This window comes from Saccopteryx bilineata, chromosome 2 (genome assembly GCF_036850765.1).
Source record: "Saccopteryx bilineata isolate mSacBil1 chromosome 2, mSacBil1_pri_phased_curated, whole genome shotgun sequence".
Taxonomy (NCBI): domain Eukaryota; kingdom Metazoa; phylum Chordata; class Mammalia; order Chiroptera; family Emballonuridae; genus Saccopteryx; species Saccopteryx bilineata.
Window position 1 is genome coordinate 229,215,041 of NC_089491.1, and position 19,116 is coordinate 229,234,156.

Sequence of the window (19,116 nt, forward strand, 5' to 3'; positions counted from 1 at the left end):
CTATAAAGAAAACCACCTGTCTTATAAACCAAACAGAGAACAAGAAAAAACCCTGAAGCCATCAGGGCTCCAAGTCATAAGTTCACTGAGGCACATGTGCTAGCAAAGGCTAGTAAACAGTGACCTCAAAGTGACCAAACAACTATATTTTTAGCTTTGAGTGGATTTAAAAATCACACACTCAAAGCAATCTCAACAGGTCCAGGCTAGCACTGTCAAAAACAGGCTTGCCAAGTCTTATTCATATTCTGACCCAATGAAATATATTCACTTTACCAACTAGGTAATTTAAGAACTGTCTAACACCTCTAAAAACTTACGTGAGTCGGTGACATAGTCAAGAAAACTTGTGCCTGAAGAGCTGGTGGTCCAACTCTGTAACTTCCTAACTGCAAGACTTTAGGATTTATGAGCCTCAACTGTCTCACTTGAAAAATAAACCACCTAGCTCCTAATGGTTTAATAAGGAATAATTAACATGTACAAAGCACATAATATTGCCCAATACAACAGGCAGGTGGCTTAATAAATGTCATTTTACCTTCAACTTGTAAAGACTGAAAATGATGGTATCGGCTTCTTTCAAATTAAACTCTCAACTACATGCCAGGCATACTAGGATCCTCACAGACAGAAGTACTAGATAAAATAATGTATTAAACATACAGTTCTCTCACAAATACTTTTGAAGAGGCACCTCATCAACTATTAGTTCCTATTTACATCAATTTATTCAAGTAAAATTTTTTTAATAAATTAAACTGTTATTCCAATCAATTTTAAATTACAAATGGAGCCGAAGACACTACTATGGGTAACCATGATAGAAGAGTCCCTAAAACATTTAGTCTGCCCTTACATCTCTCTGACAGCACTTCTATTATACCTACAACTTCAACTACTCAAGTTTTTAAGAGTACCCAAGAAACGTAAGAAACCCTTATAGAACTCAAGTGACAGTCAAACTGTATTCTGAGGATTTCTAGTCCCTATGTGCCATACAGGAGGGATTTAAGTCCCCCTGTTCTCTAGCCCTCCACCAAATAGGACAGTTCTCTCAGTAGTCTCATATAGGAGGGGAGGGGACAGTTAGAAAGAATGGTTTCTCAAGTAAACCATTTCTTCAAGTAAAATGAACTCACCTAGAAAAGTTCAGAAACAACCACATTTTCCATGTCATACACATATACACATTCCCCAAGATATATTCATTTTAAACTGCTCCTATTAACTAAAAGTTTGGCTTACTGTATTTGGTGGTTTTTTGTTTGTTTTTAAAGAAGTCTCAGAGAATGAAGAACTTATGGGTGTGAAGCCAACTTTGAAGCTACTTTTATGTGATGATACTGGATCATGAATGTGGATCAAACTCTATTTTTTTGAGAGATGAAAAGCAAAGCAATAGCATGCTGATACCTTTATCATATAATCCCAATGACTAAACATCTGTGTTAACTCTTAATGTGGAGACTTTGTAAAAGACTGGTTATAAATAATGAACATGAAAAGTTAAAACCTGACACTTATGGACCTAAGCCCTAACACCTTGTAGGTACTGTGTTGTGTGCATTACTTTAATCCTCACACCAATCATGGGATAAGTTCAATTACGATCATTTCACAGCTGAGAAAACTAAACCAGGAGGTCATATAACCTGCATCAGGATGCAGGGATCTGTGTTTATGACAGCAGTGGAACTTGCATCTGTCTAAATTGCTTCTGTTCTTAACCACAAAACAATACTACCTTCAATGAAAAGAACACTGTTAACAAAATAGATTATATGCAGCACATAGGATAATATTCAACTCAAGTATTTATGTATGAGGATATGTAAATAGATATAAGGTATGGAGAAAAGTAGAGATTCAAAACAAAAAGAAGTCCGAGGTACAGGCTTCTTAGGCAAGTGAACATACAGAGTCAGCTATGAAAAGCAGGACTTACTCAGATTCTTACCATCCAAGTCCAAGGCTTTGGCCTTCATTCTTTCTTAGTAAGAAATGAAGTCTCAAGGTCTCTTTTACACCTGTTACCATGGGCTATGCAAATCTATCCAAACCAATCTGCCTTCACTGCCAACTCTCACATCTTTAAGACATTAGCTTAAAAGAATAGCCAATATATGATCCACAGACCAAACAGTTTCCATAGTAAAATCTATGGACCACTGTTCTTATTGAACAAAGTGTTGTCTGGGAGTATAAATAATTTGGCTTGCACCCCTTAAACTTGTTCTATCCTCAGTCTTCCTCATCTCAGTGAATGGCAACTCCATCCTCACTGTTGCTCAAGCCAAGTATCAATCATCCTTGAACAGTTTGCTCACCTTCTCTCTCACCTCATAATCAATCCTTGCCCTGCTGGCTCTACCTCAAAAATATATCCAGAATCAGACCACTTATCACAGGGGTCCCCAAACTTTTTACACAGGGGGCCAATTCACTGTCCCTCAGACCATTGGAGGGCCGGACTATAAAAAAACTATGAACAAATCCCTATGCACACTGCACATATCTTATTTTAAAGTAAAAACAGAAAAAACGGGAATACAATATTTAAAATAAAGAACAAGTAAATTTAAATCAACAAACTGACCAGTATTTCAATGGGAACTATGCTCCTCTCACTGACCACCAATGAAAGAGTGCCCCTTCCGGAAGTGCAGCGGGCGGATAAATGGCCTCAGGGGGCCGCATGCAGGGCTGCGCTGTAGTCTGGGGACCCCTGACTTATCATCTCAACTGTTAGCACCCTTGATCAAATCACCATACAGTAGCCTCTTAACCTGTTCCCAAAGCTTTGGCCCTCGGCCTACTACACACATTAACAGGGCAAGCTGTCACCTGTTAGTGTAATTCTTCATCAGTGTAATTCGCAAAGCACAACGTACCTAACACACCCTCAGGGCCTAAGGCAGCTGTCACTCATTAATTCACAATAGACACTGTACCTAACATGCCTCAGGGCTATGATATTGACTGTTTCATTTACATCTTTGCTCAAAAGTAACTTCCCTAATCATCTCAATTCTTCCTTACCCTGCTTTTTTTCTATAGCATTCAACACCTTCTAAACCAGTGGTAGTCAACCTGGTCCCTATCGCCCACTAGTGGGCATTCCAGCTTACATGGTGGGCGGTAGTGGAGCAACCAAAGTATAAATAAAAAGATAGATTTAACTATAGTAAGTTGTTTTATAAAAATTTATTCTGCCAAACTTAGCGAAAATCCGACATAAAGTACTTGGCAAGTAATTATTATTATATGCTTTAACTTGCTGTAACTCTGCTTTATAAATTTTATAAAGTAAAATTACTTCCCTACTTTATAAATCACCATTACCGTGGAACCGGTGGGCGGTTAGAAAATTTTACTACTAACAGAGATACAAAAGTGGGTGGTAGGTATAAAAAGGTTGACTACCCCTGTATCTAAACATTCCACAAAACTCATGTTTATGGTCTCCTCACTACCAAAATGTAGTGAGGACAAAACTCCATGAGGACAGAGATTGTCTCTGTTGCTCACTGATGTGGTCTGTGTCTAGAACATGGTCTTGTGCACAATGCTCACAGCTGACAAAACTAAACCCAGTATCTGAACAATAGTGCTGAACTTCCAATATCCTACACAATCATCAAAAGTTTCTTTTTAAAGCAGTTAAGAGATGGCAGATTAAAAAGCCAATCAGTAGAGCATTTCCTCCCCTACCAAAGTGATCAGCAGTTCAAATCACTCTAAGGCAGTTCTCAACCTGTGGGTCGCGACCCCGGCGGGACCGAACGACCAAAACACAGGGGTCGCCTAAAGCCATCAGAAAATACATATTTATTATACAATACATTTTTAATAATTTTTAAATAAAATATGTATTTCAAATGGCTTTAGGCGACCCCTGTGTTTTGGTCCTTTGGCCCCCGCCGGGGTTGCGACCCACAGGTTGAGAACTGCTGCTCTAAGGGTATATGGTATGACAGCAAGGCAAATCAAACTAGGCAAGAATGCCCTTCGTTCAAATAAAAGTCTGTATCTGAAGCCATCATCTCATCCCAACATCCCACTTCCCTCCACTGTACTTACCATTTCAGAATGTGCTTCAGATTTTACCACTGCAACATCAACATCCACTTCACAATGTGCAGTGGTATGCACAGACCTTCCTCACCCAAGTGCTGTTTATTATGGTCATTGCCAGGCAGTCAGGATGACAGATCAGTCTGAGCAAGCAGCACTTCCCTTCAGCTCACTCTAGATAAGTCAAAGTATCCTGCTGGTGTTGACTGGGGAAGAACCTCTCCCTTCTCTACCTTGCCACTCACTACATTTGAGGAGTTCAATGTTCCCACAGACACAAAGTTACTTTAATAATTACCATTTACCAACAGTAGTGCCAGGCACGATTTTTACACTACATGTACCAGCTCATCTAATCCTCACAAAAACCCCACGTGGTAGGCATGATAATTACCCCCAACTTACAGACATTAAAATTGAAAACATTATTACAGGATCACTAAGGAAAGAAACATCTTCTGTGAAGATGAATATCCTTTTCAAAACTCTCCAGAATGATATACATAAAAAAGAAATAAACACAAGTCAGAAAAAATCTAGCTAATCAATACAGATGGAATGATGTAATTAGAAAATCACACTTTGTACTCCCTAATGGATGAATGTAGGTCACAATTACAATGGATACTAGGACCCTTCTGTGAAAGGTTGATGGAGGACTGTAGAATGGATGGATGGCAGTACCTGCACACATCAAGAATTAATCTTAGTGTCTTAGTTAATTTCTTAAAGGCACATACATGTGCCTCTCGATGGACTGCCATACCCAGGAACATTTATATATTCTTACAAAGCAAAACAACAAAATCTAATCAGTTTTTTCTACCTAATTTACAGAAAATACCAAGAACAGAAGAATAAAGCTCGAGGAAATGATTAACCAAATTCAGGAAAGGAGAAAGGGAGGGGAGCTATTGCAGTCATGCACCATTTAAGGATGAGAGGTTCGGAGAAATGATTACAAAATGACAAAGTTGCTTAACAATGCATTCTCATAGAGACACTTACACAAATTTACACGGTGCAGCCTACTCCATACCTAGGCTGTATGGTATACCACTGCCGTGTAATTTAGTCTATGGCTGACCAAAATGTCACTATATGGCGCACTACTGTACAGAGTAAGACTTAGAGAAGCCATCAATCTGAACCTTGTTTGGGTTCAGATTCAAGCAAACCAACTATGGAGAAATAACTGAGATAATTAGGGAATATGAACATGGACTAGATGTTAACGATTGTATAAAAGCAATATGCTTGTCTTTTAAAAAGGCCTTATCTTTTAGACACATACTAAATATTTACAGGTGAAATTTTGTATCTGGCATTTGCTTTAAAGTAATCCAGCAATAACTGACTCAGAATCACCATCAGATGCTAAAACCAATAAAAAACTTGTAGAAAAAAAATATCCTATCTCAAGCTTATCACTCCATAAATCACTTACTGATTACAAAAGGGAAAAAGGTACATTTACAATGGAGCAATCTACTGGATGTCACCAAAATTAAATGACTGCCTGAAGTCAACAAGTGGGACAAACATGCCTCCGGATGGTACACTGACATCCCTTTTGTAAGAGTTGTCAACAATATTTAACCAAATTGAGGGATTATGCAGACCAGTGGGCACTGACCCTTTTCAAAGTGCCACCATCAGTAATGACAATGCTTCAGAACTGTTCTAAACCAAGCAGGCCAAACAACTAGATGCATGATCCTCCATTAAATACTGGATTAAAAAACTACTGGAATAATGATAAACTTGAACATAAATTGAACATTATGATAGCACTGAACCAATGTCAAATTTCAGTGTAATGGTTGTTTTAGTTAGAAAGAAGGCCTTTGATTCCTAAAAAAAAAAAGGCATGTCAAGATACTTGCAACTTTCAAATGGTGCAGGTAAAAATAGAGCAAATATGGATATTTCAAACAATTAGTGATCCAAGCAAAAAACATGAAAGTATTATCTGAACTGTTCCTGTAATGTTTTTACAGGTTAAATTAAGATAAAGTTAAAAACATATAAAGTAATTCAGCAAGCCTGACTGGGTGGTGGCACAGTGGATACAGCGTCAGACTGGGATGCAGAGGACCCAGGTTCCAGACCCCGAGGTCGCCAGTTTGAGTGCAGGCTCATCTGGTTTGAGCAAAGCTCACCAGCTTGGACCCAAGGTCTCTGGCTCGAGCAAGGGGTTACTCGGTCTGCTGAAGCCCCAAAGGTCAAGGTGCATATGAGAAAGCAATCAATGAACAACTAAGGTGTCGCAACGAAAAACTAGTAATTGATGCTTCTCATCTCTCTCCGTTCCTCTCTGTCCCTATCTATCCCTCTGACTCTCTCCGTCACTGTAAAAAATAAATAAAAAATAAAATAATTCAGCAAAAAATGGGGGGAAGTGAAGATGAAACAAGATTGGTAAATGTCAATTAGCTGTTTAACTGGGTGACAGGAGAGCACCGAACTATTTACTTTCATGTACATCCGGGTCTGTATCTTAATTCTTACACAAAATAGAAAATTCATATACCTCAAGGCAACATCATCAAAATAAATTACTACATACAAAGTCATGTGGAAAAAAATTCAGCACTTAACTATTCCCATGCCCCATCATTTCTTTCAGGAAAGGCCTACAGATGGACATATAAAATGAAGTCTGCTGAACAGAATGCAAGTTAATGTAACTACCATTCCAAGGCCTTAGCCCTTGTTCTTGCTCCTGTCCCAGTAACCCCTACATTTCCCAAACACATGCTAGTGCTGGCACCTAGCAGGCACTCAAAATCCATGTACAGTAGTCCCTTCCATCTACAGGGACTTGAACTGTACTACCTGTAGCATACACTCTTTTTTCCAGATACAGTGACCAAAAGTATAGCTTTGAGTTTGAGACTGCTTTTTGAACTCTGGCTCAAACGCCTACAGAACAGCAGTGTGCTACAGTGCAATTTTATACTTTTCATTTATAAAATGGGGATCGCACTAACCCTTAAGAGGGCAGAACATACACAGTTCCCACTTAACGCAGCCACTAAGAATTAGGTATTAGCCCTAAGAATTACACAGGTAGACATCCAACCAGGTCAATTTTGTGGTTCACCTTCATGTTTTCTATTCTCATTCTACTTGGTTCGTTTTACTGTTTCTAGAACAGACACCAAAGTTTCAACTTTTCCATGTGACTGAGGTCAGAAAATGTAAACACAAGCATCTTCCTGGTAGACCAGTTGCTAATTCTCCAAGGGCCCAAGTCACAAATAAAAGAACCTGAAATTGGGATGTTTCCTCAGGTATGTATACTTGAAATTTAAATTTTAGTTGGAAAATTTAAAAACTTTCTAATTTCCTCAAAGGCTTGGGGAATATAAGATTTTCAAGTAAAAAATAATACCACATTAACAGGATAACTTTTAACAGTACTTGAGAGGACCTGCAAGAATTATGATCTGAATTGAACCTAAGAAGTAAACATAAAACTAAGACATGGCACTGTAGATTACAAAACCCAACTAGGTTATTTTTCTTGCATTTCAAAGGTAGGAAAAGTAGGCTGGTACAAAACTACAGAAAAATAGATCAGAACTTCTTTCACTGGATCAAAGGTGGGAGTTCTTAAAATTACAGCTTCCAATTATTCTAATAAGGTAAAATATTTAATAAAGAAAATACTATTAGGAGGACTTTCTTTTTTCCTCTTTAATGATCTTAAACTGAATTTGCAAAAATTGGCCATCAGTCCAGAGGAGAATGGCATTCCTGAAACCAACAGTGCTACCAGTCTGCCAGACTTAGTCTTCGATGGAAACTTGGTTTCTAAGGTTTGCAAAACAGCATACTTCAAACAACTGCTTTCTCAAAGAAATGCTAATAGGAAGTAAGTAGTGCAGGGGCAAGAGTAGCCATCAAAACAGCCTACTACTGGGTCGTGTTATTTACTTATATGTTCAAGCACTGTTTAAAAAGGACACCAAAATATACCTTTCCTGTAAATTTCCCTGGCAAAGATCCTACCCCCAAATTTAGCTTTTCATTAAACACTTTTAAATCTGAATCTAAATCAGTAATGTTTTATATTCATAATTTTCACATAGGGCATCTGAAAACAAACTGGAAACACAGCAGACGTCTGGGACTTCAGAAGCAAGGACTTTCCCTCACAAGGAGCTCCCCAGCACCTGATATCCAGGCACAGCTATCACTACCGGGAGGATTTTTTCATGCTGAAGTTTGGCTGTTACAGCTATACTTGGGATTCTCCACCTGACAAAGTTAAAGCATTTTAACAACCAGGGTAAGTCAAAGAGAATGCTTTAAAAACTTACATCTAAACAAAGACAAAACCAGGAATTCATTTTGGGGCAGAAGCAGGCAGATGCCAGTTTATGAGCATGGGGATTCCAGGTGAAGATGTTTTTTCAGGTACACGTTTTCCCTTGCAATTTCATTTTAAGCTCTTGTCCACACCAGCCTCTACTAACATATCCCAAGTGGGCAGGGTTCCCTTTACTAGGGAACTGTAATCACGTAAAAATGAGATGGGGGAGGACCTACAGGACAGAACAAATTAACTGTACCCTTGAAATGTAAGAAGAACTGGCCCTGAGTTTTTTATTTGTGATCTGCTGTTACTTTATCTGCAGTGCAAGTACAAAAGTGAGAAAAACAAAATGAGAGTCAAGGTAATAGCTTGGCTTGCATTCTATAAAAACATGAAGACTGGTCAAAAACAAAAATATTTTGTCATCCTCTTGTTCTATACCCTGTCTAGAAGAGCACCTAACTTTTTTCCAAGACCGGCGTAGGTCATAAAAATTAATGTGAACTGCACTGATATACCTGAGCAAAAAAATGTCATTTTATAGACCAAGCCATTTTTGCCCAGAAGCAGCATTTCAAACCTCTAATAGGTTAGTACAATCATGAAAACATCCAAAGAGAAAGTGCAAGTCCAACAGTTTACACTGTCACACTTCAAGAGGTCTAAAGACAATGAAGAACATCTTTAAAGAATGCCTAAAACCAGTCATCTAAATTAGAAGTTACAAAATAGTAGCTATACCTAACCAACAAATACATTTCATTTGGTCCATATTTTTTAGTTGCCACCATCTTAAAAATCAGATTTCCTATAAAATCTGGAGTTCTTGGTTAGAAAAGAACAGAAAAAGAGCTGGCAAAACCAGGCCCACACTCTCCACGGCAATAATAGACTGTAGCAGTAAGCATCAGAACGTGTGACACAGGTGGACACACATACACCTTTCCCCCAGCCACGGGCCCACCCAACACACACACACATACACACACACACACACTTCCTCCAGCCACACCCACCCAACACTTTCCACCTTGAATTAAAACACTGCACAATATGACAAAGTAATCTAAGGCCAATGACAAACATTCATACTTACCCAGTTTACAACACAACAGTTAAAAAGAATTTAACACAATCTATTCCTTAGGCAACTTCATTAAATAGCTTTTATTAACTCATAAATACATTTACACTTCACCTTCCATCTCCCATAGAGAATAAAAATGATTCCAAGTTACCAGCATTACTATTCTTCTTGGTCACACTCTTGTTTTCTTCATCCATTATACGCCTACACACACACATTTCTCAAGTCTGCTTCACATGGTGCTTAATACCCTACCATCCAATATCCCACTACACAGCTTCAGAATAAAATAATCAGTTGTAAAACATGTCACAAATTAAGTCTGAAATAAAAGTTGGATTTAAAGGAATGACAGTTAAGTACACATCAAAAACTGAATATTCTCTTGTAAAAGGTTTTATTTTGGACTTGTTGGATCGCAGGTACTCTTGGTTTAAAAGACAATTACTAAAAAAAATCAATTAAGCATGTTAATGAAATAAACACATTCCAACAACATGTGCTATAATGTAAAATACTGTTTTAATTCCTTTGTAAAAATAAATCTGTACTGAAAGGAATGAAACAAATCTCTTAAAATTAAAAGGAAAAATGTTATTTTTATAATACATTGCTGCATCAAAAATGAAAAGTAAAATATTAATTGAAAAAACAGGTTACAGCAGAAATCAAACCAGTTATATTATCTGCTCCATCTGTTGAATCTACTGTAAAGTGCTCATCCTTAGAGCTCTAGCAATTGAACTGGCAATCAAACATTTACTGAATAAGTTAAAATACTATTTTTCCCACAGCTACCTCTAATCACCTTATCACTTAGCCTATCTAGATTGCATAATTCTTTTTCTTTAGATTTCCTCTATTCTTTTCTTTTTTCCAACCTTTCCGCCTGAAAAACACATTTAAGTCTTAGTTATAGAAGGCAAGATAGAAGAGAGAAAAACTAGCTGCAAACAGTGTGACTCGAGGAGTCCCAGCAGTGCCTGGCAAAGGCTCATGGCTGCTGAATAAATGATACCCTATCTGACAAAGAGGTCCTTCTAAGTTGGCAAAGTTCACAGGATCCCTCACACACTCTCCATCGGATAGATGCAAAAGCTTGCCAGAATGGCTCGTGTTCAGGAATTCAAATACTTGAGGAAGGACTCTTCACGGGTTTGGGTTTGACTCAATCTTGAGGATTCTGATAAAATAACTTACATAAAAGAAATTGATCTTCAGGAGTTTGTTCAACAATAAATTGTAAATTGAAAACTAGGCAATAAAGTTCATTAACTTGCCTGAGATCACAAAGCTAACTTTACTGACATACTGTACACCTACTACCTCCAATGTCATATTACCACTTTCTCCTCATAGATTCTCCAACTCAGGGAATGCTGCCATTTTATAGATGAGAAAATTAGGATCCAAACAGGTTACAATCCCGAGGAGGCAGGTGCCAGGAACCAAAATGAAGTTGTGATCTGTCTCTAAAGCTCTTTTTGGGATCCCATGCTAGTTCTGTTTTCCAACATAACATAACCAGAATCTTCATTCAGGATCTTGTGTTATCCTATTCATTTAGGATAACAAAAATTAGAGCAATTAATGAAGCAGAAGCCTTCATATCCAAAACAATCTTATCCAAAAATAGGGAAAAGGATTAAAGCTAAAGTGGAAAGTCAAAAAATAACACATACATACCTTAAACATTTTACTTAAGTTTAACACATAAATGTACATTCATTTGCCAATCTTAATATGGGGTCAAAGCACTTGGAGAATGGGAGCAATGGTGCGAAGTTCCTTGATGAGTGACGTTCCATCTGCTCGATCTACACCACATCTATAAATATCCATCATCTACAACTTCCATTTTCAATTTCATTACAGTGGAAAACTTAAAGAAATCCTTGTTAAGCAGTATTCATACAGAGCCCTCCTGGACTACTGCTATTCATCCTCTCCAGCTTTTACTTGTTGCAGCCACATCTAATTCTACAGCTATTATTTTGGTGACTCACCTTTATCAACTCTTTCCAAAGAATCCAACTTGGTTTTCGGGGGTTGCATTCATTTTAACAGTTGACATATTTAAATTATTATTGTAAAAACAAGATTACTTGCCATGAAATAGTATTTGACGCCAACACAACTTCTGGCAAGCATACAACTCGCCCAGTGCAAGCAAAGTGTTCTAGCTTGAAAGCACAGAGGTCAGCATGCTATCATATCCAAGAACTGTTTTAAAGAAATAAGAGTAATCCTTGTAAGGCAGTTAAGTGAGCATTGACCTATGCGCAAAGAAGAGCAAAGGACAGAACTGAAACAAGACTTGATCCTCAAGAATTTATAATCTATCAAAGGAGATAAACATTTACCAATTAACTATAATACAAAGAAAGAGCAATTCATGTGATAAGACACAGAAAAACACCATGCAAGTCCAAAGGAAAGATTATAGTGTGTACCCCAAAAGTGTAGGTCTTTCTTCAACAGTTGTTTAATGTATCAAACAAGTTAAAATGGAGATGACAGGGTAATGTGGAAAATGAGGACATTCCAAGTGAAGTAGTATGACACAAGCACCCAAGAAAATAAGAATGGTATTTATGGGAGTGACAGCAGCTATTTACTTGGTACAGAGTTAGAAATTTAGAGAGAAGTTAAAAGAAAAAAGGTTGGAGTCCTATCAGAGATGGCCTTGGATGCCAGAATTCATCTGAATGCCTTTTTTAAAAAAAAAGAGGCGTGCTGTAATTCAGCAACAGTGGCACAATCAATATATGAAGGCAATGAAATAATCAGAAAGGTGCCATTATACAATGCTATTTTCTTGTTAAAAATGCATAACTTAATTCTTTAAAAGTATCTCAAGAACATATATTTTTGCACTCCAAGAAGCATATTTACAGGCATTAAGCCCTCAGCAGTATGTTAGAGACCAGCAAAGAAACTGCCAGAATCAAGCAAGAAATATTAGTGATCACCCAGGACAGAGAAGAGACTATCTGGGATTAAGAGTCAAGAACACAAAAACTGGGATTTGTTCAGCTCCAGGTGACAGGAGACAGAAAACCCATAAACAAAAATAAGACAAGTTCTGGGTAAACAACTCATTAGATGTGAACTACATTGAGTTTGTAGTGCCAAGGTGACACCCAGGAGGCTATAACCAACATGGGTAAAATACAAAATGCCAGAGTTCTGAGCTTGTTACCAAGAAAGGCAAGTTATCCACATGAAAGTGAAAGGTATAGTACATGAAGAGGAGGGAAAGGAAGGAATCAAAACGTGTCAGAAAACAGCACCGTAAGATAAAATGTCGATCCTGGGAAATTGTGTCAGTATTCTCTAAATCAGGGTCAGCAAATTTCCATAAAGGATCAGAGGGTAAATATAAACAAATGAACAGGGTAATGTTCCAGACACTTCTATTTATGGACTCTGACATTTGAATTTCACATAATTTTCATGTATGAAATATTCTTATCCCCCCCCCCCCAACTATTTAAAAATGTAAAATCCTTTCTCAGCTCACAGGCCACACAAATACAGGTAACCAGTTAGGTGTGGCCTATGAGCCAGTTTGCCAGACTGACTCTACAGCAACAAGAGAACTGGAGTCACTATCCCTTTCCAAATTTCTGAGGGTATTTCTCCTTTAGATAAATTAACTTACCAAACATTCATTAAATTTGAGTAAGTTTCTTAAATTTGATTCTCCTAAGAGATTAGTACTCCTGTTGCTTAAGAATGCTGCCTTCCACTAAAGAGGTATTTCTTATCATGAACAAAAAAGTTACACAGCAAAGGCACTGGATGAAAAATACTTTAGAATTTGACCCTCATTTCTTTCAAACTTAGTTTTCTTTAAAGTGATTATATAATCTAAAGCTGAGAAGACTCATTAACAGTCTACACATAAATACCTAGATTTTAAAAAACCTATAAACATTAGTACTGAACGTGTGAGTCATAAAAAATATTTAAGAAAAAAAACTTATTGCAGAATGTCACCTTGTGACAGTCATTCTTCATAAATACAAACCATGTCTGGTGAGGAAGGACTCCTTACCCCCAAGCCACTCCTTGTCACTTAGCTGTAGCTCAGGGGCAGGAACAGGACTCCTTCTTCAATCACTTGCTGCGGCAATAAGCTGTAACCCAAGAAAACTTTAATGCCAAACAAATTAAAGTATAACATTGTCCACAAAGCTCAAGTCTTTCATTACTGGGTAACTTTTTTAAGTTGTCTTGGTTTCAAGTAGACAAAAACACAAAGGGTGATTATTAAAGATACAAGCTAAGCTGTTCAAGGAGGGCCCGTGGGGGGGGGGGGGGGGGAGGGAGACAAAGCTGTCTGACAGCTGGAACAAAGATGTTTCCATCTGAACTTTAGTCTGCCACCACCTGAGAACAGAAATGTCACCACTGTCTAGTCATCAAATGGTGCCAAGCAAGGCAAAATACCATATCTGAGTTCAATTAGCACCCCGATGCCTCCCCAAAAGGTACCTAAAATGCAAACATTTTGTAGTTACTGCTTTCAGAAGATCCTAACTTGGATACAACTTTAGAACAAATATAAAACTTGTACCAGCTTCTCTCATCAAAAGCCATTGAGTGCAGAAAAAGAAAAGTAACTCTTCACCAATCAGAAAACTTACTGCTTTCTACATTTTAGGAACCACTACACTCTGATTTTCTAAACTTATAAAACCCAGGTGGTAAATTAAACTCAGATGATGTCGTAAAACTGCCTACAAAAACTATTTCAACTAATTATCTTAAAACTTAAGATATAATCTGCTTATCAATAAAACTAAAAAACAAGAGATATTAAACATAATTTGTGAAATGTTTTAAAGAATTTAAGATTTCCAAAACAGATATCTGCTTTTATTCCAACTAAGAAAATATATACTAGAAGATATATGAGTGCTATTTTACTGTACACACATGCACTCATTTAGTAATTAAGCTAGTTATTATTTTAACTATTAACCTTTAATTCTTCATGTAAATAGCTTGAGAAGACTTCAGGAAAAAGTATTTTCCCAGGCTTTTCACAATTCTAAATATGTCAACTCTGGACAAACATAATAATTACAGTGTTCCTAAACTAAGCAAGCAAAGAATATAAATGCCCTGCATAAATCTTTTTTTACCTCAAAATTCCTCTTCCTGAACCCATCCCAAGTATAAAAATTGTCTAGTTTACATAGCTTTTCTCTACACAGTAGGTGGCTTTATCATTCATGTATTGGCAATTTGGTCTTTTACCCAACTGAAAATAAATACCAATCTTTAAAATATAATTTCAAAGTGAAATAAAAGGGCATCAGCGATTTCCTCAGACTCTCAAGATCCTCATCCAACAAATACATGATCCCTCCACTATCTGTCTGAACCTTCCCATTGCAAGAGAACAGGGTGGAGAAAGAAGTAGCCTTCTCACAGGAGCTCCATTTCTTTCCCAGTTAGCAAAGTTCTTCCAAAGGCTGAGCTGAGACTCCCTTGAAACCTGCAGCCTGTGTTCTTCCCGCTGGAGCTATGTCCTTCCATACTTGATAAAACACTTTTGATACTATCTGATACAAACAGGTGTAACAATACTCTCCAAACTATTTTTCCTGGAGACTTCTCTATAAATTTGGTCTCAGACTGGTCTAAGCAACCATCTTTTCAAAGGGATTTAGCCATTATCTTTAAAGGCCTATTTCCCAACATCCTTTCCTTTACTGTGTCCAATTTAGGAATTTAACCCAACTTTTACTTACTTTTCATGCTAAATTAAATGTTGAGAGAAAACAATTTTTTTATATCCACACATTAAATTCAAGCTAAAGAGCACTGGCAAATTTCTCCTCGGGAGGAAATGATCTCCACATTCACAAATACAGAGGTGGAAGAAAGGCCAGCAAAGACACTCAACTCCCAACTGCAAACTGAAAAAAGGTAGTACTGAAAAAGGCATAAATTTCCAAATGACTGATTAACACACAATTGTAGAGTTCAGTAAGGACTCTTCTCTGTACTACAACCTGAAATCTCTCAATGGGGACTCCCACAAGTGACTGCTACCATGTTGAGTCTCTAACACAGAGATGTTGAGAACCTCAACACATTATCTACACATTAAATTTACAAACTCTTGTATGTATGCTCAATTTTAAAGAGTCCAGCTAGATGTCAAAGGAAATAAAACCATGGGGGAGAGAGGAGTAATACACTCTAAGAGACATGGTATGCTCTTATAGAGCTTTCCTTATAGAGTACCTCAGAAAAACACCTCTGGGAATCCAAGAAAAGGCTGGGAAAACTAGTCTCTCAACTTACATTTCTGCTCTTAAGACTTTCTACCATAGCATTATTTCCTCCATTCCAAGACACATAAATGATCTGGGGAAGGGTGGTGGGGAATAAGCCATTACTTCAGAGGGGTATAATGTAAGAGGTATGCATTTCAGAATCTAAAAATATAAAAAAGATGCAACTTCAAATGGAGGAGCTACAATAGGCCTCTTGTGGCAGGACCACAAACTGCTATAGATTAAAACTTGAGGTTTCTAGGCCTCCAAAAGGTGTACCAGTTCAGTGGCATTTTGCAAAAAGTTAATATACTGTTAACTTTAATTTCCCCCCAAGTATTTATCCTATTTTTAGAATTCTATTCTCCTAAATTGAAAGCAAGCAAAATTGTTCAAAACCAGCAAGCCTTTGTTAAACATTTTAACCTTCTTAAAAATAAGTTTTGTGGAAAAGTCAGTTTTTTGTTATTTAATCTTACTTTATTTTAGGTCAAGGTACTCTTATACACAAGTTCACTGTTGTTACAAGGTCCTATCTGTAGCCTTGGGGGCCTCCTCCTCCAGGGAGAAGTTGGCCATGATTATCTGCTAAGGTTTTTTTCTTCCTTCCCTCCTGTGAGGATTTCAAGGAAGGTACCGATTACTTTAAGTAATAATTAATGGCTTATCTAAACTAGGGTAAAAAATGTATGATCTACATAAAGGAGCAATACTCCCCTCAAAAAAAAAAAAACAACTGGTCTAAAAAAAACAGCGTGGTAAAGAAAGTGCACCTGATACACTGCAGTCTTGTTAACCAATGTACTTGGCAGCTATGGTAAAGACAAAGAGTATGAAGTTCTCATTTCAAAGGTTTATGAAAATATGCCTATACCCTGACTCTTCCATGATCACCTGTTTTCTCCTTAACACAAAGTAAAACAAAAGAAATTTGGTAACTGCATTTCCCAGATTTTATGCTATGTCCTAAAACGCACAGTTAAAAGGGAGGGCTTGTAATTAAAAATGTTTCCTTTACAATAATTTGTTTTTCATTGTTCCTATACACTTTCAAGCAATGGGGGGGGGGGGGGGGGGGGGCGGACCAGAAAACGAGGAATACTCCAGGGGCTAAACATCATCATCTTATTTTCTGCAAAATTCTAGGATATCAAGCTTGGGGACACAATGGCATGCCTGAATAGACCCGCTAGATCTCTGACCCAGAGTCACTGGTGTCCTTTTCTACGTCACAATGTGCAAAGAATGTAACCATCTCCTAACTGTTCGTGTTACTTTTTCTAAAGAGCCTGGACCATGACCCAGGCTTAATTAACTTCAACCAAACCTCGTAACAGCTACTCCTCAAAATTGAGCCAACAAAATGTGCCCAGATTTCTACGCTTCCAAAGTTCAAATGTATTATTTTATTATACCGGGGGGGGGGGGGGGGGGGAGCATACACCATACACCACACTCTACGTTACCGAACTCACGGAAGAATGGGGATTTCAGCAGCGGCTTGAGGAATAACTGACCCAGCACCGAGGACGAAGAGCTGCCTCCAGGCCGCGCGCGGGCCCCCGTCCTCGGCCACACCGTCACCTGTGTGAACGGGCTGCAGGTGCCGCTCATCGTCCTTCCAGACCTGAAATCCCCTACCTCAAGATCAATCAAAAGCAGGGTAGAAAAGTTTCTTCCGCAAGGCGCAAAAAAGGTCACAACGGGGATGAATGGAACTGGGCAAAAGGGCACCGGGAGCAGAATTGTCGCTGAAGTCAGAAAAAAAGAAGTCAAAGATGTTTTAGCGTGAGAGCGGTTATAGCGGTAGATAACTGCACAACACGCTTTGGAGGTTTTATTGAGCGCGGACGGTTCCGGGGCGGCCGGCAGGCGCTCGAGTGGTGGCGGGTGGCGGGCGGCGGGCTGCAGCGCGGGCGGCGGAGGCGGAGCGGGCGGCGGCGGCGGGGCCGGACACAAGGCAGCTTCGCGACGACGGGCGCGAGGCCTGGCGCTCGCGCGTGTCCTCCCGTGGACCTTCCAGAGGACCCCACTTCCCACCCGCCCGTCCTCCTCCCCCTGTCCCACCCGCCCCCCGCCGGCCGGCCGCGTGCGAGGCACACCCTCCCGCCGCCGCGCTCCCGCGCGGGCACACCCCCACCTCCCGCGCGCACGCGGCCTCGCCGAGCCGGCAAGCCCACGCGCGTCCCTCAGTGTGGACGCCCGCCCGCGACCCCGACCCCAGCCTCCTCCCGACCACGCGGGAAGGGCGAGGGGCGGCGGCCTAGCGGCTGTAGGGCGCCCGTACAGGAAGGCGGGTTCTCAGGGGAAGGTCACTTACCCGCTGCATGGCTTTTAGGATCAAAGCCAGCTCGTAGCGGGGCATGCCCAAACGTACGACGCGCGGTTCCGGACCGAGCCGGCTCTCGGGTCGGGAGAGGCGGTGGGCCGGAAGGCTGCCGGGCGGCGAAAACACGCTCTAGCTCTGCGAGCACAGGCTTAAAGGCTCTGGCAGCTGCGCAGACCGCGCGCCACGCCCCCCGTGCGCCAGACCACGCCCCCTTCTTAAGGCGGCCGCCACCACGGCCCCTCGACAGCCCAGCCCGCAGCGGCGAGCCGTTCTCCGCTGGGGCCGCCGGTCCTGCAGTGATGGCGCAGAGACAGCACTGTGGGCTCGGCCGCGAACGGCCCACGGAAACCCCACGCCCCCTCAAGTCTTGTCGCTGCTACTGCTGTTGCGGCTCCTGCCGTTACCTCCGCCACCGCCGCCGCGCCAGCTACCTATGGTTCTCGAACCAGCTGGAACTTTCCATGCCTTCCCTCTCATCCTGGGCGGCTAACGAGCGTGCGCCCCCGTGTGCGCGTGCGTTGCTGTGCGGTCTCCTCCGTGCACGCGCTTCTCGCCCGCGACTCTCCGCCGGGAGGAAGCTTCTGGGCGGCCGCGCTCTTCCGGGCGGGGTTGCGGCCGATCCGAGGCTCTCCCCGCCCCCTCGGCTGCGCTTGGACGTTCTAGAATGTTCTGCATCGCACTGCGCGCCTCGTTCTGGGGATGCGGGGTTGGCCTGCCACTCAAGCCCCCTGTCCACAGCCCGCGGCTTCCGGCGTCCTTTGCTGTTGCGGTGGGTGTGGGTGCGGGTGCTGGTCGAGCCCACCCCTCGCCCGCTGCCTGACCTTTTCAGGGTCTTACAGAAAGGGGACATGAAGTGCACCTACTTCCCAGGACAGCGATGCCTTTGAGTGAGCTGGTGCACGTAAACCTTTAAGAACCATACCCGCACATGGAGGAGCCACACGGGCGTGTGTGTGTGTGTGTGTGTGTGTGTGTGTGAGAGAGAGAGAGAGAGAGAGAGAGC

The 19,116-nt window shown here is 40.5% G+C and overlaps 2 protein-coding genes across 3 annotated transcripts in view; both read right to left on the reverse strand.

The window, feature by feature from the left end:
- Window positions 1-18,234, reverse strand: part of MRPS6 (mitochondrial ribosomal protein S6) — a 77,560-nt gene extending 59,326 nt beyond the window's left edge. Inside the window, exon 1 of one of the 2 annotated variants that reach the window (XM_066259452.1) lies at window positions 18,105-18,234. In XM_066259452.1, coding sequence (XP_066115549.1) covers window positions 18,105-18,149 — 45 coding nt within the window. In that variant the 5' untranslated portion in view covers window positions 18,150-18,234. The remainder of the gene's footprint in view (window positions 1-18,104) is intronic. The other variant, XM_066259453.1, reaches the window with a different exon arrangement.
- The window catches only part of SLC5A3 (solute carrier family 5 member 3), a 32,352-nt gene extending 14,115 nt beyond the window's left edge, over window positions 1-18,237 (reverse strand). Inside the window, exon 1 of the mRNA XM_066259449.1 lies at window positions 18,105-18,237. The gene's annotated coding sequence lies outside the window, so the exon portion shown is untranslated. The remainder of the gene's footprint in view (window positions 1-18,104) is intronic.
- Window positions 18,238-19,116: the final 879 nt, after the last annotated feature.